This window comes from Pantherophis guttatus, chromosome 1 (assembly GCF_059756535.1).
Source record: "Pantherophis guttatus breed Tessera chromosome 1, ASM5975653v1, whole genome shotgun sequence".
NCBI classification, from domain to species: domain Eukaryota; kingdom Metazoa; phylum Chordata; class Lepidosauria; order Squamata; family Colubridae; genus Pantherophis; species Pantherophis guttatus.
In genome coordinates this window covers 60,299,293-60,327,043 of record NC_142063.1, presented here as the reverse complement: position 1 = coordinate 60,327,043, position 27,751 = coordinate 60,299,293, and the positions used below count along the sequence as shown (strand labels likewise).

General features: G+C 36.5%; 1 protein-coding gene across 7 annotated transcripts; it reads left to right on the top strand.

The window, feature by feature from the left end:
- The first annotated feature begins 576 nt into the window (after positions 1–576).
- Positions 577–27,751, top strand: G2E3 (G2/M-phase specific E3 ubiquitin protein ligase). 7 transcript variants are annotated; one of them, XM_034417956.3, is made up of 18 exons: positions 577–696; positions 7,403–7,502; positions 8,772–8,843; positions 9,181–9,236; positions 11,103–11,200; positions 12,909–13,010; positions 14,443–14,567; positions 14,807–14,969; positions 16,579–16,685; positions 16,845–16,961; positions 17,895–18,022; positions 18,114–18,243; positions 19,700–19,831; positions 20,703–21,013; positions 22,608–22,789; positions 25,931–26,103; positions 26,870–27,069; positions 27,324–27,751. In XM_034417956.3, exons 4-18 carry the CDS (start codon positions 9,185–9,187, stop codon positions 27,557–27,559), a joined length of 2,256 nt encoding a protein of 751 aa, XP_034273847.2. In that variant the 5' UTR covers positions 577–696; positions 7,403–7,502; positions 8,772–8,843; positions 9,181–9,184; the 3' UTR covers positions 27,560–27,751. The 7 variants fall into 7 exon arrangements, with proteins under 7 accessions (XP_034273847.2, XP_087731215.1, XP_034273844.2 ...); XM_034417953.3 differs by having other exon boundaries at positions 669–1,127; XM_087875086.1 differs by having other exon boundaries at positions 688–1,127; positions 7,971–8,843.

The following is a 27,751-nucleotide window of genomic DNA, read 5'->3' as shown; positions in this document are numbered from 1 at the left end:
GGTTTTTTTTACGAGTGGCTGGGGAGACAGGACTTCGCTGAATAAACCCTTACAATCTATGCACCCCTTCCAACAAACATGGACTGGGTTCACACAAGGAGGCTACTCCCAAGTAAACGTGTTCTATACGGTATAAGTTCTCCTACTTGAGCAGGGGGCTGGGCTAGAAGACCTCCAAGGTTCCTTCCAGCTCATTCTATTTTATGCATTGTGTTGAGGGTTACTTATTTAAAGGTCCCGGAGCGATGAGGATTTGAATCACGGACGATTCTGCCAACTTCGCATACTGAGAACTGTTCCTTTGTGGAGGCAAGGCTCAAAGTCCGGCAAGACCCACTGGTTTCCCCGGCTGACAAATTCACATGGCTAAAAAATTCCACCCCTCCCCGAAAAACTGAATGAAGAGAGACGGAAAATTAGCCCAGCCTCTTTCCCCCTCCCGACATAGTTAGCCAATAAGCAGCCAATCATCCAATCAAAGAATTCCTCACCACCAGCCCCTCCCTCCGCTCGAAGAATTCTATTCAGACCAGCGCAGTAGAACATCGGTTCCATGGATGTAGTTTACAACGGAGAAAGGGGGCGGGGCTCTTTTCTTCCATTCGTGCCTCTATTTGTTGACGCAAGCGGATGTCGGAGTTTGAATAGCGCGGCGGTTATTTTCGAGCGGACGTGGGCGTGTTACGCGTCTTGGAGGTGAGGCTTGCAGATCGGGCTGTGCGTTGGGAGAAGGTTCTGCGACTGGGCGGCTCGGGCGAACGGACTAGGGCACAGAGAGGGTGAAGGGTTTTTCTGCGTAGGGATTGCTTGATTTATTTTATTGTGCGGCGCTTCTTTGCACTCCGAATTGTCCGTCGTGGCTTCGGTGGAGCTGCTGTGCGCGACTCCTTGGCTACTTTCCCTGGTTATGCTAAATTAGGGAACTGCAGTCTATGGAGTAAGTCCGTCAAACTCGGCGGGATATATTCCCCGAAAGGTGAATATTAGGAGTAAAACAATACAAAAGGAGAAATGGAGGAAAAAAGGGCTGCAGTTTGTTGAGGCTCGATCGGCTTAAAAGACGAAATCCCGGATTTGAGGGTTTACTATTTTGTTGCGGCGAAGCCAAAGGCTGAGAATTTTTATGGGTAAGCGAGATTCCCCGTCCCACCGCCTTTTTTCTTTTTCTTTTTTTCCTTTTGCCTCTTTGGGCAGTTGTTTACTCGCGAGTTGTTCAAATCGGTCCTGCTTTCCCAAGTAACTCGTGTGAGAATTGCAGAAATAGGGTGTATTTCTTTCCCTTCTTACTTGCAAGGGTGACGTAAATTGGGATTTCTTTGTGAAAAGAGAGACACGCGGCGAGGCTTTTCCAAAGTAATATTCAGGTTAATAATTTTGCAGGCTTCGTTAAGGTCATTGTTCCTAATTTCCACTTAATTTCTCATTTGTGACAGTCTTTCTTTCCCTGCTTTACCTATTTAAAACTCTCTTAATAGATTATCTGCACTACTGGGACATTTTGTAACAATCTGCCGTAATATAGGTTCTATGCTATCTGGTAGGGTTGGGTGGTGATTCAGCTTTGGAGTGAGGTGTTATTTTAGTTTTTAACTAGTTTAATTATTGGATTATTTGAATATTTATCTTGTATTTTAATTGTTTATTAGGCCAGAATCATATGCTAGTGGACAGCTATGCAAATAAATACCTTGAATGTGTCACTAAAATCCAAAAACAATTGACAGTTTTGAATATTAAGTTAGATAATAGATGAGAATGAAAAAGCTGAAATTAAAGCCAGATAGCAGTGTTTTTGGTCAATACAAAAGTTGGACTGGAAGTAGTGATGCACAGTATTTGGATCTGAACAAAAAAAAAAAAGGTTGGCAACCATCATGAACACCTTTGTATCTGTTGGCTGCTCCTTAAGCAAATTGTGTACCCCTATAGTAGCATTGTCATCTCTGGACAATTGATACTCCTTGGTATGTTTAATCTTTAGGTAACTAAAGGGAGGGAAGAGGTTCACTTACTCCAAGCACTGCATATCCCATCCAGTTGCTCATTATTTTCCTCTCTCCACAGAGCTTTTGCTAATACTCAAATGCAGCGTATTTTAGCTTGTCTACCTTCCCACAAATCTTCCCAGGACTTTCTCTGCCTCCCGATAGCAGTGGTATCCTTTCCCTATAGCAACCAGGGTCTTTTCCCTAATTCTCTCTCCCAACCACTTCCGCACAGAGAAAAACAGTCCCTTTAGCTACATTTTGACTCAGGCATAGAAGCTTGAAAACATGTTCCATAATTAGGGCAATTTCTTGCATTTGTCTGAATGTTGACATCTGTGGTATTGAACTTGTGTGGAGGCATCTTAATACTAGGAAAAGGCTTTCCCTCTCCTGTTTTATTGTACAATATATTAAAATAGTTCTTTGGATTTCTTGAAAGAATTTCAAGATAGATTCCTGCAGTCATTACCATTTGACTTGTTTCAGTTACATTTTTGAATTATTTTTGTAAACAAGTAAGAATTTGTATTGTAGGGTTTTTTTTTTTATAGTAGCCTAAAATATTTTTCTCAAAGACATGGTCTTCAGTTAGGTTAGGAAAATGGGACAAAGGGCAGAGTAATTGCAAAAGACTTATTTTAAAGCAAGTTGCCATTTTAGGAGGAATGACAAAAGTGGATTGACTGTTGTGTTTCTGAGAGCTAATAGTGCTATATGATGGTTCTGTCAAAAAAGTATTCTACTTGTGAACTTTTGGGCATCTAATCTTACAGTATAGGAAACAGATTGCTATTTAATTGGTTGTCTGATCTAGCTGGGCCACTCCAGTATTTTGCATATTTGACTGCTACCCAGGTAGTAAAAGCAAATCATCCTATGGTAAAAAAAAGCCATTCTGAGAATAGGATAATCATCTCATACCATTTGTACGTAGAAAGGAGATGACATTTGCAACATTTCCTAACATTTTTCATTGTCAAGTATATAAATGCTATAACACAGCAGAAAAGTTTGTCTAAATATAAGACACTCTTCCTACAATGATCAACACTAAGCCAAACTCCTATGTAGAGCATAAACACACTGATATTCTGCCATTTATGTTCCTCAGTATTGGATATTATATAGCACACTGCTTTGGATCATAGAAGTAATATGTCATCCCCATGATTTTGAATTTTTATAGTTGATAGCATGATTACTTGGTCTAACACGTTACATGGTACAGTAGTAATTTTATATCAGGAATGGAGAAAAACTTTTATTTTCTGTATGTTACTCAGGGTGGATTTGATTTAAATCGATTTGATTTAAATCACAATTTAAATCATGATTTAAATCACTAGTAAAAAGGCTTGATTTAAATCAACTCGATTTAAATCATAATTTTTAAAGAGCAGCCGTCATCTCTGCTACTCCTTTGACCCACTGTTGACTCACTGATAGTCCCAGTGTTGCAGAATATACAGCCTCATGCTACATAACTAAGCTCCATTTCATGCTGAATAAACTAAATTATTTATGTATCTTAAATAGAAAACTATCTTACGATAGATTTTTAGCCCAAAAGTTTTTTATTAAAATAAATTCAATAAAAAAAAATCTGATTTAAATTAAAAAAAATCCGATTTAAATTTAAAAAATCTGATTTTTTTGATTTTTTAAAAAAAACATTGATTTTTATCCACCCTGATGTTACTTGTTTTGCCTACTTTTTCTACAATATACTAAGTAATTATTATTTTTGGTCAATTAAAATTATAATTATTCCCTGGAAATTGCTCCAGGTTCTTTCATTTTGATTGCTTTTGTCAGAGAAAAAGGACAACATCTTTTTTTTTTTCAACTCTACAACAGCCTTTTTAGATATGAAGATCTCCATACTTTCCATCGTGTCTTGAAGACCTTTCTATTTCACCAAGCCGGACTGGCATAAATTTTCAGTTTATCTAAATTCTACGCTGAGGATCTTAATTGATGAGCCAAATCGGTTTAATTTAAATTATTTTTGTTTCACATTATATGTATATTATTCTGACTGTTCACCGCCCTGAGTCCTTTGGGTGAAGGGCAGTATAAAAAATAAATAAATCAATAAAATCTGTGCATAATTTGCCAGTATAGGTTTTGCCCCATAAAACTACACAGAATATTAATCTAGTTTTTAGTTCTCCTAAAAATCTTTAAGGAGGAGTTTGTGGTTTTTTTATGGCAATCATATACAGGGGTGTTGAAAATATGATGTATAATATGTTATACCATCAAAACTATGTGCTTGACACTGCAGATTTACATGTGATAATCAAGACTGAACTTTGGTTTTAATTCAGTATTTTATCTGAACATAACTGTTGTCTGTAAATCATGGTTTGTGTTTTATCCTTCCAGTTTATTTACCAAAACTTAAACAAATTCTATGTTTAAATAAAAGAGAATATACAGTATATGTAGCTCAGGGTTGAACTGTGCAGTCCTTGGTGCTCTCTGAGCTTGGTTATTTGCTGGCCAACATTTCATTATCTGATAAGGTAACATCCATTTTTCTTGATAGCAGAAGTTCTGTTACTATGTTTTAGACATAGCTAAAACACTCTCTGAGAGCCAGATTAGAAAACAGGAGAATGTGAGTTCTAGTTCTGCTTTAGGCATGAAGCCAGCTGGGTGACCTTGGGCCAGTCACTTTCTGTCAGCTGTAGGAAAGTGGCAATGGCAAACCATTTCTAAAAAAACCTTGCCAAGAGAACATCAGGCACTTGCCCAGGCAGTCCCTAAGAATTGGACACAATTGAACAGAAAAACACCGTCTCGAAGCTAGAACTCTGAATCCAAATTACTAATTGTTAGGAAATATCCAGTGTTAAGTGGGATTTAATTCTGAATGAAGTTGAGCATTAGGATGAAATATTTTGGTACTTTCTAAGTTCAAAAATTAGATATTTTCTAACTTGCAGAACATAGTACTGTATATTCCGGATATTTTTTTCTTGGACGCTGCTGTTCACCTCCCCAAAGCTTTTTGCTGAAAGATAAAAAGGTAACATTAGCCTGTCAGAGCTACAATATGAACTTAAGACCCTTTCTTATTTAAATGCAAAGCACATACTGTGAACTGAGATGGCATTTGTGAAAGCTGCTGAACACACACTTTGTTGCTCCTTAATGTAATGGAAAACATGCATCTAAAATTCTCTTGTTTTGTTTGTTACAAATAGTTTTATTTAAAATTGAGTAACTTGGAAATGTTTTGTTCACGGCAGTGTAAACTTGATTTTTAATGCCACTTATGTTCACTACCGTAGATTGTCTTTTTGATTTTTATGATTATAATGTACAGCTTTATTTTCTTGATACTGTTACAGCTGCAACAAGCAGGTGTTTTGCTTTATTTGATGCTATAACAATATTTCATTTAGAATGTAATTAAAGCATGAATTGAGAAGACAGGTGTCAAATATTAAGGTATTTAATATACAAAATAAAAAAAGGAAATCCACCTTTCAAAAATTGCTGTCTGATTTATTTATCAAATCTGGAAATATTCATTTTTCTTAGCCAAATTCAAGCTGCCATTTACCTGGATTCCAAGAATTTAGTGGAAGTAAAGTACTATCTTAACTTCATTTTAGTAAATTAATTCGATGCCATTATTTCCAGATGATTATTTAATTGAAAAGTAGGTTAGTTGCAATAATTTGTTTCATTTGCACAATTTTAGATTTTTTTTATAAATGATATTTATAAAATATCAAATGATTTTTTTATAAATGATATTTTATAAATGATATTACATTTATAATTTGTTTGAATGTAATTTGTTTAAATGTAATTAATCTTTGTGGAACATTTCTTCCCATGTAAAATCCATCAATTGAGGTCAGGTAAATTGAACTTGCAGTATATGTGCAAAAGGTTCCAGAAAGATGCTTTGTAAAGCACATTGGCATGATAAGGATTGGTAAGGCTTCCTGGTTAGTCTGTGTGTACAGCATTGGAAGCAACTATGGTCAGCTTTTGAAACAAGAACATGAGGCGTGCAAAGGATATGGTCACTTTAACACTTCGATGAAGTTTTGCTCATGTTAAAAGCACTATTGTGCCTGTTTCTATCATTATAGCCCTAATACAGAAATCACATTTGCCAGTGGATAATTCAGTTTTCCATATCTCTGCACATAGAAATGTGGAAGATCATAGTGTAACAGTATCCTACAAATTTCTTCTTTGAGAGAGGTGATTAAAAATAATTAAGAGTGTATGGTAACTTCTACACTCCATGATAGTCCCAAATGAGTTAAAATTCCAGGGAATTCTATCTGTACAGATGATATCACTGTTCAAGTACTTGGAACTTGTCTACCCTGAATACCAGAGGACCTTACTGGGAAAAGAATCTCTTTAGAGGCACCAGAAGAAGTAAGGTTACTTGTAATTTGAAATCATCCACCAAAGAAGAAATAGTTAAATACTTGAATTGTGCAGACATGTATTATTTAATATTCTGTTTATTTGCTATTGGAATGAAATTCTTCTTTTTCTAATCTGAAGTTGGTTTAGTGTGTGGCCAAGCATATTTCACTGGATAATTCCTTAGTTCTTCAGAATGGGCTGTCCAAACCCTTTTCTCACCAATGAAATATATTTAATGTAATAAATACATCAAGTTGGCCTTATACATACCAGCTGCGGTTTTATGAAATGAAGCCATCAAATTTATTTGTTTATATTTCAACTTATATGACTGCCCATCTCAAATATGTGACTGGACAATTGATTGATTGAATATATTCCATCAAGAAGTTGTTGACTCTTAGCAACCATATAGATTTTCTCCGTGAATTGTCAATCATTTTCTATCCATGTGATGTTTAGTAAAAATATAAGAATAGTTTGCCATTGCCTTCTCTCACAGTATGAATAATGCCTTTGCCATTGCTGCTAAAGTGATAATCTGCATCCAACATCTTCCTATTTTGTTAATGCTTAGCACAGGTACCTGTTTGCTTTTGCTGGATAGCTGGGATAATCTCTACACCTTGGGTCATCAAACTGAGAATATATGTTCTTCACAGATTTTTGCCAGGAACACCCACCATCATGATGAGGCAGCATAGTAGGGCTTGTAGGGACCAGGCAACTAACAGCAGTTAAAAACACCATAGAATAACTTTAATTGTGTATGGACTTCTAAAATTTCCAACCACCTTGGTAACTGCTAAGAATTATAAAAATAGATGTCCGAACATCTGAAGAATGTTCAGGTGGTAGAAGGCTGACATATACCGTAGAATCAGATTCTTTTGAGTTATTATTTTTGATTCATAGGGGTACTAACATTTTACTTTATAAGATTTTTACTACTAATAAAGAATATTATTTTCAGATAAATAATCATTGTGTTTTTCTAATCCTTAAAGAGTGCAGATGGAGCAAGATTGGTGATCAGATTCAGTCAAGGCGGAGAACACAAGACCCCTATCATTTACACAAGCTTATAGGAAAACAGCTTTAAATTTTGTGAGTACTTTGAAAAGTCACAGTCAGTTATTATTGAGCTGAAGATTTGCCTTGGAGATCATAAATAAATGAAATATGTACCTTTTTCTGTAATGTATGCAAAAAAGCAGACCAGACTCATGAATGAACAAAAAGGAAAAATCCTAGAATTCATCTCTGTGTGTGTGTGTATGCAAACTTTTAAAATTTGTTCATTCTTGCTTATTAACTTATTGTATAGACCCACTAATTAACTTTCCAAAGCCTCTTATTTTCTTTGAAAGATTTATAAACTAAATACAAATTGCATGTTCATCAATACTGCATTAGTACTGTATTCAAAATAATCATGGGAAAATCAATGGTTTATTATTTTTCTCAAACACCAATTATGTTATTTTTTATTACTGGAATACTGACTAGTAACAGGACACTTATTTTGAAAGTGTGGGAGGGGGGTTATAATTTTTTTTTCTTCTGTATTTCTAGAAAAGGTGCTCTGGGAATTGGGGGATAACTCTCAAATATGGGACTGGAAATTATTTGAAATACTGAGATAGGGCTTTTGCCTGCTTCTGTAGACACCTCTGCATTCCTGTTTTCAAGAAGAATACAGATTCCATCTGATTTACAGTTTTAACCAAGATAAGAACCTTACATGTGTTCCCTATACAAATATTGAAGTTGTTGCATGTATATTATATTCCTCAACCAATAGAAGTTGTCTTATTTTCTCACATTAAAGTATTTGAGGTGATAAAAGATACTACTGCAAATTCATTTATTTTATTTTCAGTTGACAAGAATAAATTGTTTTATTTAAAAACTCTATCTCCAAACACATAGCACAAAATGTAGCATAAGTTAACATCACTAGGGAAAATTATATTATTCTGCAGAATAATATAATTTAACTTCATAATTTTGTAAATTTTCCTTTATTCACTTAATTATTTTCCAGTTCTTTGGGTCCTTTTAAAAGTGTAGTTTGGATTTGACACTTAGTATTATATTCCAATAGGGTTTGCTACTTTGCTTTATATAACCTATTGACTTATGAGATCCCTAACTTGAATGGTTGGATGACAACTGTAATACCTCAGAGAAATACCTTTGTGACCTAATTAGCCTTTATGATCTATTGTCTCATTTGCCTCCTTGCTTGTTCATTTGATATAAAACATTTAACTCCCCTCTACTCTACTCCCCTCCCCTACCCCTCCTTCCCTTTCTTGTTTGCTCTGTCTTTTTCTTCTTTTGCTCCTCATCATCTTTCTTATCTGGATGAAGACTGAATGCAGGACTGTCCACAAATTTGCAGAGACAAAAGAACAGCAAAGAATACCTTATTTTTTTTTCCAGGTAATTTTGTGTAACCAAAAACAGACTGTATTTGCATTTCTGACTTTCAGGTTTATGCTAAATTGTACTGTTGCTATAAATAATTAGTTGTAATGAAAAAGTTCTATAAGTTACTGATCAAAAGCAAAGCCACATTTCATGTTGCAGTTGATATAGATAGATAGATAGATAGATAGATAGATAGATAGATAGATAGATAGATAGATATATTGAGCAATTCTTTATTTTTCTTACCATATAGTTTGTTTTTAATTGAAACTGTAGAGGTTTAGATAATTCAAAGACTAAAAGTTTAATATCACATAGCAACTGATTTTTTTTCTCTCATATGACTTAGTTGAATGGAGAACACTAGAATGAGTAAGAACATTATTGGATGCTTCCAGAATCTATGTAAGTGTTTTTAACTATTTATGTTTGATTTAATTAATGTCACTTCTAGCCTGGTGCCTTCAATTAGTCTGCAATAGCCATGCTGGTTGGGATTTATGGAAATTATATGGTTCCTAGATTGGAGAACACTAAACTCTTTCTGTCCTTTCCTGTACTTAGTAACCTTGGTGACAAAAGAACTGATATAATTTAAACATGTGCTTTGGGGTGTTTTTACAATCAAGCACAGTAGTAATTATTACTAATCATTGCATTTTTAATGACTATACAAACACTGCAGTGTTAATGTTTTGAATTCTAATTGGATTAATAAAGTTTAATACTAAGTTCTCCAGATCAGTAACTATGTCTTGTTCTTGATCAAAGATATACAGTCCTGGTAGTTCTCCAAGCTGTTCTTTCTTGAGAAGGCTGTTAAGACAGTGGTAGACTTATTTGAAAGATCTGGATGGGGAAGAAGAGGGTGTTTTTTTTCCTCAGTTCTAGCAAGACTAAATGGCAGGAGGTTCAAGAGCTCCCTTCAGCTGGACATCTTCTATTGTTTGTATGGAATAGCATGCCCACAGACAGAGTGGATGTGCAGCCTGAGAGTCCTGCTGGAGCCACAGATCTCTCTGGAGCAGATGGCAGCTATGCCCAGGAGGCCCCTTGCACAAAACCATTTTGTACCCTAGTTACATCCATTTCTAGATCTGGAGGCACTGTTCATAGTCATTGAGGCCTGAGCCATTGCCTGATGAATTATTGCAATCCACTCTGTATAGGGCTGACCTTGAATTCATTTGGTAGCAGTGGAGAACAGCTACATGAGCTGCACTGGCTTCTGGTAAATTTCTAGGTATAATTCAAGGTGTCTTGTCACTTTCAAAGCCATATATGGTATAGAACCAAGAACTTGAGGGCCTGCCTGTCTCCAGTGGTTCAGCCCATCACAGCACACCATCTATATGGTGGGCACGTTCCATATACCTTCTGTGAAACAGTGTCATGGGAAACATGCCTTCCAGAAAGCTTTTCCATCATCCATTGAATCAACTTTCTTCTAGAGCCTAATATGTGTATCTTGGTATACTGACAGAAAATACTTGAGATTCTTTATAGAGAATCTGTGAGGAGTCTCAACTATTTTAAATAGATTGATGCTTATTCTATTTTTTATTTCATTATTCGTGTTTTGTTGACTACCTGGTGTTACTTGGTTAATATATGCAACCATATAAATTTGCTAAATTTCCAAGTGGCCTTGTTTATGAATGCAGTCAGAAGTAATTTCTGGGGTTGTAATTACTACAATTTACTTGTCTTAATAGTTCAGAGAAATCTGTAAAATATGCTAAACTATTGCATGATGTTCTGATTACCTTGTTATATATCCCACCGACCAGTTCGTTCTCACAGGGAGGGACTACTCAGGGTACCGTCAGTCAAATTATGTCGACTGGCGACTCCCAGGGGGAGGGCCTTCTCTGTGGGGGCTCCAACCCTTTGGAATGAACAGCCCCCGGAGATACGGAATATCCCTGATCTCCGTGCTTTCCGCCGTGCCCTCAAGACCCTGATGTTCCAACAGGCAGGGCTAAACATACAAACAGGCAAATTATTTTTTAAATGTTATCTAATTCTGGGTTTTATTTAATTGACCAAACTAAGTAACAATTTTAATTAGCAATTTTATGATGTTTGTGTGTCTATATGTTTCTTGACTGTACACCGCCTTGAGTCCTACGGGAGAAAGGCGGTATAGAAATATAATAAATAAATAAATAAATAAATAAATAAATAAATAAACAAATAAACAAACAAATAAACAAATGTCCAAATACCAGTAGAATTTCATAGTGTCCACATAACATTTTTATCTTTTAGCCTGTGAATTCTGTCAACGGGCTGATGACTGTCCTGAAAAATATGGGGAAAAAAGGACCTATGAAGACTGTAATCTCACTGTTCATTATTACTGTGTGGTAAGTACTTCTTGCTGCCCCCAAAGAATTTTGGGAGTCTGTTGGAAAGTTAGATAATTTACAGGCTGCTCTTATGATATCTGGGTTATAATATATGTCTATGTAACAAAATTGAATCATAAATATGTGTTGAGTTCAATTTCCTTTCAAATTGGTAACTAAAAGGAGTACAGGTACGTGCATAACCTTGATGTAATGTTTGGTTGTTCCTTGTTTCAATCTAGGAAATTCAAGAGAAATGTGAATCTTGAAATACTCTCAAACTATCCACAGTCTTTCTGACAATGGAGAATTGTTTTTAATATCATTAAAAACATGGATCATCTGCCACTTTTGTTGAGAAATGTCACCCTTCACAATAGGCACCTCTGTTTTCTCTGAATTCAGTTTAAGGTTGCTATTCACATTCAGCCAATTACTGGCCATACATAGTATTAGGCAATCCACATTGTTACCTGAATACAGGTTATTCCTGGCTGAAGAGATATCCTCAGACAAAAGAAAATGTGCCTTAAAGAAGAGGTAAGGGAATGACACAACAAACTTGAGCCTGGGAACAAAGGGGTACAACCCCACTACAGGAATAATGCCAAAGCTCCATGTGCAAATGTGCCATGTGAAAGGTCAAAAAGGATGCAGGTGTATTCTGAATTCATTGCGAATGAGAGAACAGAACCATGCAAAGATTCTCGGCAACAAATACTGTGCTGAAGCAGAGAAAACTTAAACTTATTTTTAGGATGAAGAATTACCAAAGATCTTTTATTTGTTTATTTATATGCAGGCCATCTTCCCAATGGGGTGACTGGGTAGCTTACAGAACATAAAAAAGTTAAATAGAAAGCAATTACAAAATTAAAATTATGCCACACTAAAAATTCAAAACTATCCCACTAGAAAGTGGCAAAAGATCTGCATATCATTTTATACAATAAAGTTGCAATGCTAGCTTTACAATTGATAGTGAACCTCTTTGCAAACAGTGGGAATTGTTATCAAATCATGTCTGTATTTCCTTAGAAGCAAGTATTGCCATAACTATCTGAACATGTTCTAATCCTTTATATTTTTTTGGTTGGCTGGGAAATGTGGACCAAATACAAAAAGGTGTACTGGTAGTCCTCGCTTACTGGCCATTCATTCAGTGACCATTTGAACCTACAATGGTACTGGACAAGGAGATTTACAGTACAAACAATCCTCAAAGCTACAGCTTCTATATGTCCCCATGGTCAGATGATCATGATTCAGGCATCTGCAACAGTCACAGCATCCCATGGTCACATAATTGCCATTTACGACTTTCACAGTCGATTTCTGACAAGCAAAGTAAATGGGGAAGACAAGCAGGAGTTGCAGTCATGTGACATTGCACTTAACTACTTGTGGCGATTTGTTAACAACCAGAGTGGAAACTGATATAGTAAGTCACATGACTTTTCAGTTTATAACTGATACATATTTGAGGCTCCCAATTGCAGTTGCTAAGTGGGGACTACCTGTGCTGAATAAATGGCAACTTTTATTGCCATATTTGCGAGGACAAATATATTGCAAACATGATTCAATAATTTGCTGAAAATCACATATAATTATACTGCAGGTAAACCTCAGTAATGATTAAATTACATGCTTTCTTATGGTGAAAAGTTAATGCAGATATGTCTGGAATGTCACTTGATTTAATTCATCATTAAATTTATTATAGTTAATGTCAAGTGGGATTTGGCAGAGAGGTGAAGATGAAGAAGGCTTTTATGGTTTTTTACCTGAAGATATCCAAAAAGAAATTAATCGAGCTGCAAGATTGGTAAGAGATTTTGAATAATGAATCTGTTCCAAGGAGTTATAAATATTCATAAATTTAAATATATCCTAAGCTCACATTAGCAGTAACAGATGTAATTAAGCTATTTTGGTTGAAAAAGAAAAAAGGAATATTTTGTTCTCAGCTATACAACTAGAACAGTATTACTTTTGAACCAACTGAATTAATCACTTCTTTGCCTTAGATATGTCCAAAGCAGATTTATAGTTTCCTGCAAAATGAACTTTCATACAAAGGTTTAGAACAGCCTTTCTTAACTGGGTTAAGAAAGATGATAATTTTATTTTTTTTAAAAATTAAATGTTGCATGCCACACAATGCAATGGGAATGTTTAGTGCTATGGCTCTGTTGTCAACCTCTGCTTTGCTAAGGTTATGAAGATGGTGAAACGTAGATTAGAGGAGAATTTTATTGTGAAATGTTTATATTTTTTGTAATTTTCGTGTAGAAGTTCTGAGAGGCCTGAAAATTATTTCAAGGGTTCCTCCAGGATAAAAAAAATTGTGAAAGACTGGTTGGAATAAGATTTAAGTAGTGGTATACTTCACTTTCTTCTTGCGTGTATCCTTGCTGTAATACGCTGATCTGCCATACTTTTGGGAACCCATTTTGAAGAGGGAACAGCAAATTGAGATGAGATTAAGCTAGACAGACTAACAACCATTAAGTACTTAATTTAACTTCAGTATTGTGGCTTAGTTTCATAAAATCTATTGATTAAAATAAGTGTTCAGAATAGCAACAACAGTAGTGTTCTGCACATTTACCGGCTCTACTTGTTTGGGGATTGCTTTCACCTACTTAACTACAAGTTACCAAGTTGTGATTTGATGGGCGTTTGTTTATCAACTGGTTTGCTGCAAAGCCTGATGTTGATTAGGGCTGAGAGGGAATAACAAACTAAAGGTTAATATAAAAGAGGAAATACTTTTTATTTTATGGGATCACATTCTTGAAAACAAAACATCAGACAGTGATATTCTGGATTGGCTAGGCAATAGAATTTATAGGAATATTGTTTGTAGGTGATGAAATGGGGAAAAATGGTTTATTTGAAATAGTGAGTGTTTGCCAGTTATAGGAGTTGATAATGTATTAAACAAACAATTTATATTAAGATTAGAATGTAGGTAGGTATATTACATTTATGAATTTAATAATTTATTAAAAATTGTCTTCGGCAAAAAATAAAATTGGTTGAAATTTGACTATCAGTGATGAATGATTTCACTATACCAGTGTTTTATAGAACTTTTCTATAAATGGTAATAAAAGACAAAAATATTTAAATTATTTAAAATATTTAAATTCATTACAGATTAGTGTGAAGTTTCCAAAAGATCTTAGATTAGATCTATAAGTATTATGGTGAAGTTTTCTTAGTTACAATTATTTAATATGGCCTTTTTTTAGAAATGTGCTATCTGTAAGAAAAAAGGTGCTTCAATTGGTTGTATAGCATCCAGATGCAAACGAAGCTACCACTTTCCTTGTGGAATAGAGAGAGGATGTCTTTTCCAATTCAGAGAAACTTTTCCGTAAGTTTATTTTGCTTCATTATTTCAGAACTATTTCAAAAGTACTGAAACTATTTTTTTTCTAAAATTGCAAAGTTTCACTTAATAATATCACATTAACTTCAGTTAATATGAAAGCAAATTGGTCCTTACAGCTTCATCTGAGAATATCTTTTTCTAAAGTACATGATTTACCTGAGTAACAATTCTAGTTTTTTTAAGTGATGTGATTCTATGTAATTCTACCTCTCTGATTTAAGGTCATATTGTTGGAAACACCGACCCACTCAAAAACGTCTTTCTAATTATAAAGGATCATCACAATGTACAATATGTTTGGAGTTGGTTGAACAAGGACCTACATACAACATTTTGACAAGTCCATGCTGTAAAAATGCTTGGTTTCATAGGGAATGCTTGCAGGTATGTCTGGATTGACATAGCAGAAGTTCCTTTTTACTACTAAAAACAAAATCTGTAAATTGTTATTGTTAAATATGTCTGTATTCAGAGTAGGTTGGAAGTGAAACAGAAATCAATGTATGACTTGGTCCACGAAACTCTTAAAAAACTTGATCTACAAGGTTGCAATGAAAAGTAATGTCTACATCTCCATAACTTTAATTCATATGATGATATTTTAATAAATGAAATAGGAAAATAATCTTTGAAATGAGCTCTTTTGTTACCTACGTTTACATTTATAATCACCACCATTCACTATATCCTTATGCCAACGATGGACAAGCTTCTGAAAGCTGTCACGAAAGAACTCCATACTTTGTCTCTTCAACCAGGTCATGACAGTCCTTTCCATTTCTTCATTTGACTCAAACAGATGCCCATAAAAGTATTCCTTCAATTTGGGGAAAAATGGAGGTCGCATGATGCCAAGTCTGAACTGTATGGCAAATAGGGTAAGGTGGTAACATCCAGCTTCACAATTGCCTCTTGAGTGGCTCATGAGCTATGAGGCCTACCATTCACATGATGCAACAAAATTTTCTTCTTGTGCTTCCGAATTCTGGTTAAATTGTTATTTCAGAATTTTGTGTATTGTAGTGAAGTACTTTGAGCTCATAAGCAGTGCCAAATTAGAAGTAATCTGTGTCATAAAACTGCAGCCATATGTTCTCCTGCCAAACTGGGATTTTGATTTTTTTTTCTACAGGTGTAGCTTTGTGATAATATTCCATGGACTAATACTTCATTTCTGGATTATCAGGATAAATCCATGTTTCATTGGCTGTCACAATGTTATGAAAAAAAAGTCATCACCTTCATTCTCTTAGCATGACAACAATTGATGGCAAATTTCAACTCTTGAAAATTGCCCATAATCTGCAACTCATCTTGCCCAACCTTCTGATACTACAGTATATTGAAATACATTGGTAACGTGACCCATATGTTCCTGCTAAATTAAATGATAAGCTTGAGAGCAGTGTCCCTTTGAATAATCTGCCAGTTGCCTTTAACCAGTTCAGTAGCATTTTTCATGTTATCTTAATTGTCCACTTCATTCTGATCACACAAAGATAATCTTTCCTGTTCACCATTATTTTTTAATTCAGCAGCACACAGTAATGTCAATGCAGTCATCACCATAAAAACCCCACATTCTGCAATGAAAGTCCCAGGAGGGGACTACTTTAGTCAGAAATTACATGGAGTGTTGCTTAAAGCTCACTGATGAGTATTCAGTCTTCCATTTCAAAGAATGAACAATATTAAGGCAACCTTTTCTCACAGCGATCTTCTACCAATTGAAGTGAAAGGACATATGTTAAAGAACATGTTAGAGGTTTTAGTTCATTAGTATCGCCATCTGTTGGTGTCATTGAAGGCATTACTTTTCATTCATCCCTTGTAGTTAGTTTTTGCAAAATTTAAAGGAAATGGAAATTTTTTATACCTGCATCATTTATTTGTTCTTACAGATATTATGCCTTAATTTTCAAAGTAATTTAGTTGTTTCTGTGTGAAGTAAATAAGTTTTATTGATCATTCTTTATTTTTCTCTTGGATTTAGCGTCAAGCTCTCAGTGCAGGGGTATATTTCTTTAGATGTCCTGTATGTAATAATAAAGAAAAATTTCAGAATGAAATGTTAAGAATGGGCATCCATATTCCAGAAAAGTAAGTGATTTAAATTACATTTAATACATTTAAATGTGTATTATCTTATTATATTATGTGAGTGCATTTTTATGTTGTATTTTGCTGTTATAGCTTGTTTAACAAGAAAAGCTAAACTGCAGAATTAAAGCATTCTAATAAATGTTTAAATGATTCCAGGGATGCCTCGTGGGAACTAGAACAGAATGCCTATCAAGAACTTCTTCAACGTTACCAACATTGTGATATTAAAAGATGCCTTTGCAAAAATGGAAGAGACTACAATGAGCCTGATAGGTAGTAATATATCCGGTCTTTGTCACCATTCATGTCTAATATCTTTGTAGTTTTTCAACTGTAGCAAACACAAAATTAGAATTAAAAAATCAAGGCAGGGAACATATATAATATTTATTCCTCCTCCTACTTTCTCCACAATAACAACCTGGTGAAGTGAGTTGTACTGAGAAAAAGTGACTGGCCCAAGGTCACCCAGCTGGCTTCCATTCCTAAAATGGGACTAGAATTCACAGTCTCCTGGTTTCTAGACCAGCTTATTAATCGCATCAAATTTATTGTATTTGGCAAACTCATTGTTTCTTTGAAATGTTGAACAATTCTTTTTATTATAATCAATAATTATGAAAAAGTTATGTTTTAAAAGAAGTATTAAGTATATGCCTATCTGCAGTCAGATAAAGATGAAGGATCTTCATCTATATGGTACCCTTTGAAGTTAATGGGAAGTCTGGGGAAGGCTTTCTTGTCACTTTCCATTGAAGCTTCATTGTTAACAGCTTTCTGTCAAAAGATGAAAATTTGGCTTTTTCAGAAAGCTTTTAAGGATGACAGCATAGATTATCTGTAGGATTGAGTTGCCCATAGATTAGACTCTAAAGGGTTTGTGATTGTTTGTTGCTATAGCTTTTTCTGTGACAGTTCTTCTTATTTGTAATGTATGTCAGCCTATTTCTTAGCAGTTATTCAATAATAGTGCATTGCAGAACAAAATGTAGTAGAACAGTTGCGTTAAGTATCAATACATTCATTTCCTGATAGAAAGGCAGCCTATAATAATTTAAAATGCTATTAGTTTTTCACTCTCGTATTTTGTTACATCCCAATAAATGTGTAATCTAATTCCTTTTCAGAAAGAATGATACTGCCTATGTAGCTTGGCTGATTTAAAGTTTATGTTATAATTAATAATACATTTTTCCTTCCTTTTAGCAAATGGGAAATAAAACGCTGTCAATATTGTGGTTCTAGTGGAACTCATTTGGCGTGTTCCTCACTAACAAGCTTTGAGCTAAACTGGGAATGCATTGAATGTAGGACCATCCTTGCCAAATCAAATGGTAAGAACCCACTGCTCGTAAAGCTTGAATTAACTGAAAGCTGTTAATAATTTATGGGGGGAAACCCACGTTTGATTACTTTGTTATACAGGAAGTGCTCAGAAATGGCGAAAGCGTTCCTTGAGTATGCCAGAAAAAGCAGATGGAGACAATCTGATGGAAGATCCATCACCCAAATACCCTAGACAGTCTCCAGGATCCCACCTTGGCATCCATATCAGGCATGTGATTTCCATCTTCTCACAAGCATGTGAAAAAGTTTAGAGGACCAGTTTGATGTAGTAGTTAAAGTGCTGGATTAAAAACTAGGAGATCATTATCTAGTCCTCTCCTAGGCATAGCAACCAGCTACATGACTTTGGCTGTCAGCCCAACCTTGTTTCACAGGTTGGTGGTTGTGATTAAAATAGATAGAAACACGTGCATCATCTTAACGTGTACAAAAGTAAGAATATAAGAACAACAATATTACCCATAGGTTGCACTTATGCTAATCAAAGTTGACTATGATATAAATAAGCTGAAATGTGCTACAGTGAGTTCATACACATTCATTTCTTTTTACTTTCCTACATAACCATAACAAGAACTTGATGCTTTTATTTTCTTAATTTATACTGTTATGTCACTCATACTGACAATCTATAGCAGGGGTGTCAAACTCAATTTCATTGAGGGCTGCATCAGGGTTGTGGTTGACCTTGGGGCCGGGTATGCGTAGCTTGCTGGGTAGGCGTGGCCAGCTTGATGCCCCTCACTGGGCATGGCCAACTTGGCAGGCATGGCCAGCTTGATGCCATTCCCCAAACTGCTGGCATGTTTCCTCTTTGCATTGGGTAGAGCAGGCCGAAGCCACACTGGCCCAATTCCTCTTCGCATTCGGTAAACTGGGCGAAGCCACACTGGCCCAATGTTTCTTCTTTGCATTGGGTAGACTAGGCCGAAGCGACCCCAGTAAACTGGGCCAAAGCGACGCAGGCCGGCCCGTTACATTTTCCAGGACAGCCCCATGGACCGGATCAAACCACATCATAGGTTAGATCCAGCCCGTGGGCCTTGAGTTTGACACCCCTGATCTATAGTAAATATTTGAAACTAATCCTAAAAAATGTTAAATTCAAACCATATTTCATGAAATTGTCGAATATAATAGAAGATAAATTGCAGTTTTGAGTTAAACAACACTGTCGGTTGTACTGCATCAAAATCATCCAAAGATTTGTGCTCAAGCTATTTTCTTGCATATCTGTATTTTGCTAAATTATAACTAACCAGAATGTATGTTGTAAGCTAAAAACAAGCATTTTGTGGTGAATTCCATGCATCTCTTAGAAATTGTTTAAAGCAGCTTTTTTTAGCCATCAGAAAGGTTGCTCTCTCAGCAACTGAGAGCTCTTGTCTGTAAGGAATCTGTAAACATTTATGCAATATTAACAAGCTTTTCTATGTAACCAGCATAATTCATTTAACGTCATTTTTTTAAAAAAAAAATCTAGCCTTTAATGCTTCATATATTATAGATAGAACTATTTGGATTATGAAGAACTGCCTTCAAAGTAAACTTGAGATTAAATATATATGCTTGAACTTGTGTGTTTTCAGCTTTTGATTTGTAAAAAAAATCTGTAACTTGAGTAAAAATTAAGTTATTCTTGGGGATGTTCTTTTTCCCTTCAGGTCCCCAAAGATGGTGTGCTCCAATGGTTTTACTCCGTGTTCACAACTTGATCTTCCCTCTTCTAATAACAGATATTTATCCCCATCTGCCTTCATCAGTCCTTCAGTAAGGAATTTGTCTTTTAAAAAAATGTAAGTTAACAGAGTTGCATTTAATGACTGAGTTTAAAAAAAACAAGGGGAGTTGGGTACTTTGCATAACTTTTCTTTAGATCATATTGCAAATAGCTTTTGAATTCTTTTATCCCCCAAGATTCCTTCCATTCATAGAGAGATCAACCAAGTTGACAAATAAAAAAATATTCAATATTTTAAGAGAGAGCATGCTCCAACCATACCTCAGAATTGGGCCCAGGAAAACTGAGAGGGTATATGGAAGCTATCATTGAATGCCACTCTCTCTTGCAACACTTTCCCATTATTTTTGGTTGGACTCATCTGGCTCTACTAGTTTGGTTTTTAAAAATAGTTTGCCTTCTAATACTGGGTACCTTAAAATAATAATAAATACAATTTTAGCTTTTAGGATCCTGCACATTGTTTCAAAATTGGTGATATAGGCTTTGAATCTAAATGGACATGTAGATAGACAGGATCTTACATTACGAGACAGGATTACGATCCAGTGATCTTAGTTGTAGAAGTGAAGTATTTCACTCCAACGAATATTTGGAAGTGACTACCAAGAAGATTACTCTCCAGTGCATTTTCAAGAGGTATAAAGAGATATACTTCTATTAATAGAAGTATTACATAATCAGAATTCTATTCAAGACTTTCTGTTACAACCAATACCACAACCCACATTTGCTATCTCAATAGAAATGTGATTTTAGATACTTTAATAAATGTCTCAGATTAGGATGCAGAATAATCCTTTGGCTTCTCTATCTAAAATTAGGCCATTATTATGATTAAATAATTTTAGACATAATTTTATATAAAATACTGACATCAGAATTATTGCGGAAGTTCCGAAATAAATGCTTTGCTATTCATATAGGCAACTTGGAATGCAGAAAAGAGAAGTCTCCAAAATTCTGAGGGAATTAAGATTACAGATTAATACCAAACCAACAAGATTGAATATCATCAGACAAAATATCTGGGAGAGTGCTCTCAAAGGATTTCAGAAGCGGAACTTCAATCCTGCTAACACTATTGAAGTAAAGTATATGAACTGCAGGAATAAAATAGAGGTGGATCTCTGTTGCTCATCAAAGGAAGATTTTTTTCAATTGCTGATGCTTCATCTTCAGAATTCATCATTATTTGAAGGGGGCCACTCAAAGAATCTGTCCTTTGATTCCCAAGGTAAGCTTGACATGGTAAATATTTGGAATTTACACCAGGAAGGGGATGCAGCTTTGATTGCTAGCTATGTTTAGACATAAATAATGGTGGCAGAGGTAGGAGCCTTTATTCTAATATTAACTGTTAGAATATCTTAAAATGGTGATATTTTAAGATGTTTGGCCTAACTACAAAACAAACAGAATTTATTGTAAGTTTTGTCTCAAGTTTAAGATAAATACTGTCTTATTTCATATTGTTTTAATTATTCCCGATACTCTGGAATTGGTGTGACTCATTTTAAAAATTCTTTTGTACCATTCAGAACAATTGCAAAAAAAAAATGTTTTTGAAGGTAAGAAAGGCTTGAATGAGTCTTTTTACTGTTCAAAAATGTAATGCTTGCTAGTTTCTGGCTAGGAGGCTAATGGACACAATGTTTCTGAATAGTAGAAAGACTGGAAAGAAACTCAGTTCTTCCCATTGGCAGGAGGGGAGAAATCTAATGCTGGGCTGGAGGAAAGTTTGTATCCCAAAGATTATTGTTTATCCAGCCCCCACAGAAGTTCCCCACAGAGGGGAAATCCTTCCACTGGTGGCAGCAGCTTGTAATCTTCCCTGCTGGCTTTCCCATTGACTTTCTGGGGAAGCCAGCAGAGAAGATTGCAAATGGTAATCAATTGTGCATGAACACAGGATACTTAAAGTCATAATTGCAAATAGGTTGTCAAGCACCGAAAATACTACTACATCACCGGGGAGTGGGGTGGCAGTTATATCTTCAAGGAGAGGTTGTAAATATTTTTTTCTGAGTGTCTTGTAACTTCAAATAGTCATTAAGCAACCAAGGCTACTGTACTTGTAGTTTAATTTCCTCTATTGACCTCAGCTCATGCTAAATCACAATTTTTTCCTGGATAGTTTCCAGGTTTTAAAAACACATTTCTTATAATGGTTTGGGGGTATGCAGTAACAAAAGGAATTAAAGAAGTTAGAGCTCAAACAGAACTGTTTTTCTTCCTCCTATATATGCCTAAATAGTTAATATGGGTTTTATTGAATGAAATATATTGATGGGGTATTTAAGGATCAGAACAGAATTTCTAACTCAACAGAGAATACTAGTGAACTGTGTAATAACTTTAAGAAGCAAAGGGCACACATTAAAAAGAATCATTATAAATCATAAATATAACAAATGAAATTTCAGAAATGATACTATTCTTGTTGATTACATTCTCAGATTCTAAACTGAATGTCCAAGTTCACAAACAAATCATATATCTAATTCTCAGAAGAAATGAAAGAGCCATTTTTTTGGCCTAATAGGCTTTTAATTCTAACTAATGATGTAGAAAAAAGAATACTATGTTTTGGTCTAAATGTCCATGCAGATTCGCAATCATCCAAGACATGGTTGTCCCAAACGTGTTTTTCAAAAGGCAACCAGACTTTTTTAGTTTTAGTTTGAAAACGTTTTGCTTCTCATCCAAGAAACTTGTTCAGTTCTGACTAGTAGGGAATGGAATGGATTTTGGTTTAACCTGTTTCTCATATTAAAACAAGTTTCTATCAGTTGTATTCAGTAAGTGTAATACACCATTTGTACTTGCAGCTCTTAAAGATGACTTATACTATGAAGCAGGAAAAATGATTGCAATTTCTCTGGTTCATGGAGGTTCATCTCCTAGCTTCTTTTCTAAAACCTTGTTTCACTGCCTCGTCTATGGCACAGAAAATGTGAAGCCAACAGTAGAAGATGTTGCTGATATAGGCGTTTTGCAGGCAATTAAGAAGGTGAGCAATTGCTCTTTAAGACAGTAGGATATATAAACTTCCAGTAAGAAAGAGGAGAGAGAGTCACAGAGGGGCTGTCATCATGATTGTGTGTTGTGGTGTGTTGAAGGATGTTTTTGAGTGAGGTGGCATTTACCTAAGTGGAAGTTGTAGACCTGCTTGGGCTATTTTTGGACTTGTTCAGACTGAAGGATCACATTGCAGGATGAACCACTCTGCAGCACTCGTCTTGCCTACCAAGCTGAGATGCATCTGTGGATTTGGCCATAGTTTTTTCAACATGACGGTGTTTTTTTCACACAAGCTCGGTCTGCTCTTCAGGGACCTGTTCCGGTCTCACTGGGGGATGGATTGTATTTGTTCTGTTCTGCTGGCCATATTTGTTATACCAGCTGCACTTGTGAACAGTGGTTGTGGGCATGGCTCCTTCCTGCACCATCTGTTTATCACTGATGGATGCTGATGTCTTTAGAGATATGAGGGTGGCAGAAAGGTGTTATAGTACAGTGGAAGACTATTGTTTACCTCCTCTACTATGGAGATCATTTTGCTTACTCTCCTGGTAGCTCCAAGGAGGAAGAAAGCAACTGTAGATCATGTCAAAGTAGCTTTCATCTTATTTATTTATTTATTTATTTATTTATTTATTTATTTATTTATTTATTCATTCATTCATTCATTCATTCATTCATTCATTCATTCATTCATTCATTCATTCATTTATTTACAAATATTTATATGCCGCCCTTCTCTCAACGGACTCAGGGCGGCGAACACAAGTTAAAAAACATACAATAATAAAGGAAAATCCTAATTAAAAACCAATTAAAACAGAGACAAATAAATAATAAACCCAAGAATCAGAATCAGCCCATTTGTTGAAACAGCCAAGACTTTAGGCCTCGACGGAAGGAGCAGAGATCAGGGGCCGTCCGGAGCTCGGTGGGTAACTCATTCCAGAGGGCAGGAGCACCCACAGAGAACGCTCTACCCCTGGACGTCGCCAGCTGACATTGTCTGGTCGACGGTACCCTGAGGAGGGCACCCCTGTGTGAGCAGACAGGACGGTGGGAGGTGGGCAGGAGATGGTCCTGCAAATATCCCAGACCTAAGCCATATAGGGCTTTATAGGTAACCAGTGCAGCTCACGTAGGAGAGGTGTTACGCGGGAGTAACGGAGCTCCTGTAACAACCGGCGTGGCCGCATTCTGGACCAACTGGAGCCTCCGGGTGCACCTCAAGGGCAGCCCCATGTAGAGGGAGTTGCAGTAATCCAAGCGAGAAGTAACCAGGGCATGAGTGACTGTGAGAAGGGCTTCTCGGTCTAGGAAAGGGCGCAACTGGCACACCAGGCGAACCTGTGCGAAAGCCCCCCTGGTCACGGCCGTCAGATGGTCTTCCAGCGACAGCCGGGAATCCAGGAGGACACCCAAGTTGCGGGCCCTTTCAACGGGAGCAAATACTTCCCCCCCATCAAAAGTGATGGGACCTCTAGAACACGAGGTGCCGGCATCCACAGCCACTCAGTCTTGAAGGGGTTGAGTCTGAGCCTGTTCCTACCCATCCAGGCCTGTACCGCCTCCAGGCATCGGGACATCACGGAAAGGGCATCCCCAGGGTGGTCCGTGGTGGAGATGTATAACTGAATATCATCAGCATATTGATGATACCTCACCCCGAATGATCTCACCCAGTGGCTTCATATAGATGTTAAAGAGTAGGGGGGGGAGAACTAACCCCTGAGGCACCCCACAGGTTAGGAGCCTCGGGGTGGACCTCTGCCCCCCCACCCATACAAACTGCAAGCGACCTGAGGGGTAGGAGGAGAACCACTGTAAGACAGTGCCTCCTACCCCCAACCCCCCAAATCTCTGCAGTAAGATACCATGGTTGATGGTATCGAAAGCCGCTGAGAGGTCAAGTAGGACCAGGATGGAGGAACAACCTCCATCCTGGGACCACCAGAGATCATTCATCCAGAGCGACCAATGCCGTTTCCATGCTGTGCCCACACGGAACCCCGATTGTTACGGGTCTAGGAACTCTGTTTCCTCCAGGAACTGTGGGAGCTGTTGTGCCACCACGGACTCAACAGCCTTCGCTATAAAGCAAAGGTTGGAGACAGGCCGATAGTTATTAAGTGAGTCTAGATCAGGGCAGGCTTCTTGAGGAGGGGTCGAACCACCGCCTCCTTAAGAGAGGCGGGGAAGACCCCCCTCCCTCAAGGAAGTGTTGACAATTGCCTGGATCCAGTCCCCAGTCACCTCCCGGGCAGCCGAAACAAGCCAAGAGGGACACGGATCCAACAAACACGTCGAGGCACCCAGTCTACCCACAATCCTGTCCACTTCATCGACGGAAACAGGGTCAAACTCAACCCAGATACTACTCCCAAGACTTACCCCAGTCTCCTGGATGGATTCTGCCCAGTCAGAGTCCAATCCAATCCGGATCTGAGCAATTTTATCTTGCAGAAACTGTACAAAATCCTCAGCTCTGCCCTGTAAGAGGTCTTCCCTCGCTCCCTGATTAAGAAGCGAGCGGGTCACTCTAAACAGGGCCGCTGGGTGGTTTTCTGCAGATGCAATGAGAGCGGTGAAGTGATCCCGCTTCGCCGCTTCCATCGCCACAAGATAAGACCTAATGTGGGTTCTTAACTGTGTCTGATGGCTATGTGATTTGACTGTTGGCCTATTGGTTTCCAAGTGTGGACTGAGGACTGATTTCCCCTCTGGGTAAAGCCAAAAGAGGACTTGACGGGAGATGAATGAAAAGGAAGCTCTCTGCCAATTGGTGAGAGCAATAGGACTGGGATCCCCTGTGAATGCTAGTGGTGGAATGGAAGGTGGTTACTGGGTATCATTATGACACAGAACTAATGAAGTTAAAGTGCCTCAGGGTAGCTTGCTTCCCTCCCCAGGGATGATTGTAGAAGACAGTGGGAAATCTTTGGCCTTGAGACTTGGGGGGATCTACATTTGGGGATGGGATTGCCATTGGGGAGATGGGATGAAACAGAGTATTATGGTGGTGACAGGCCTGGGGAGGTATGGTGGGAGGAACGGAACAGGTTGTTCCAAGGGAATATATTAACTTGAATGGCTCATTAATGGTGCAAATATGCTTGATTTTCTTCTATAGATAAAATCTGCCACAACACTGAGCAGCTTAGAATCGGCAATAAGTGATTGTTCTGACTATCTTGCTTCTATTGGATGTTTGAAACCTGTAACAGCACTACGTGATAAGAATATATTGGTGAATGAGATTCTGAATCACCATGTCATCAAAAGAACTCTTTTACCATTTGAAAGGTTTGCTTGCTGTGGAAATCATTCCTATCATTTTTGAATTTTTAACTAATTAAGAATCATTTCAACTGTTTTGCAATAAAATATTATGTGATGTCCTGTGGGTGTACATTAAAATATGATTGATCATTATGTCTTAGTTATTTTCACCAAATTGTTTTTTCTCTTTAATCAAGTCGTATTAAAAAATTAATAATTTTAGTAAAATGTGGAGTAGGTTAAAAAAAAAAGCTCTGTAACTCAACACTTGGAAATCATTTGAGGATCGTTTCAACAATCATAAGTTGTTCAAGCAAAAGGTTATGAAGCTTTCTAGTATATTTCAAGAGATTTTAATAGATTTGGAACATATTTGGACCTGGTCTTTGGGTGTTAAGTAAATTTCGTTGTATGTGTATAGTGTGTATACACATACAATGACAATAAAGTTGTTTATTATTATTATTATTATTATTATTATTATTATTATTATTATTATTATTATTATTATTATATGGGTGGAATGATAAAGAATCAATACAAGCTATGAGTAAGAATGTGAGTTTGCCTTTCTAGTTGAAGCAATCACAGGAATCATTTCAGTAAGCATAATTTTAAATCCTCTTGCTAACAGAGAGTAGCTAGTACGTTTTTGCTTTAAAATAAAAAATCTGAAATAAATTTGGTAGTGTCCTCAAGATTCTTTTTATTTAAAAAAAAAAAAGCACTAAAGACTCATAGCAGTTTCTTTCTTTGCATCTCTCTCTCTCTCTCTCCATTTCCCCAAAAGCTTTAGACAAGGTTTGAAAACACTTGGTGTTCTGGAAAAAATACAAATGAATCCTGATGCATTCTGTAGCATATTATGTCACAAACCCGAGAAACTCTCAGCAAAACTTCTTGGTGATCTCTTTACAATTCAGTGTCTACCAGGAGCAGACAAGGCCAGATGTCTTGATTTCTGGATGGGTTATTTACAGGAAACAGAAGGTAAGAAAATGGGATATTGCCTACTTCTAGAATTTGGAACTTTTGAAATATATTTGTACCTGTAAAATAAGACATCAGGTTGCATTATTGGTGGAGAAAGGCTTGTTTTGCACTTTTATTTAACATTATATTTGCAGTTACGATTTCCTGAAGTCAAAATGCTATTCCATTTCATCTGTAACTTCTTAACTAATGTGACATTTTGATTAACTACAATGGCTTTTTCAAAACAATCTTCATATTTCTTGGTGTAGGTGGTGAGTCATCTGTAACTCTAGAGGATATTTTAGTATTTGCAACTGGCATCCGCAGTATTCCACCCATTGGCTTTGAACCTGACCCTTCAGTTATGTTTCTGCATATAAAATATCCCATCGGAAAGAGAGACCTTAACTGTTTACAGCTTCCAATAACAAAATCTTATGAGAATTTTAAAAAAGTTCTGGATATTGCCATCCGACGTGCCCTATTACAGTCAAGAGTATGTTAGTTGCTACAATGGATAATGAAAACTGAATGATGAAGCACACAAGAAGCTTGCTACTTGCCTACTGGAAAACAGACATATTCATCCTCACAGGTTTTAAAACTTGATCATGGAAATGCATAATTTCAGTCTTTACATTTTGAACAGTGTTTCAAAATGATGAGCAAACAAAGCTTTTAAATCAATTTTGCATTA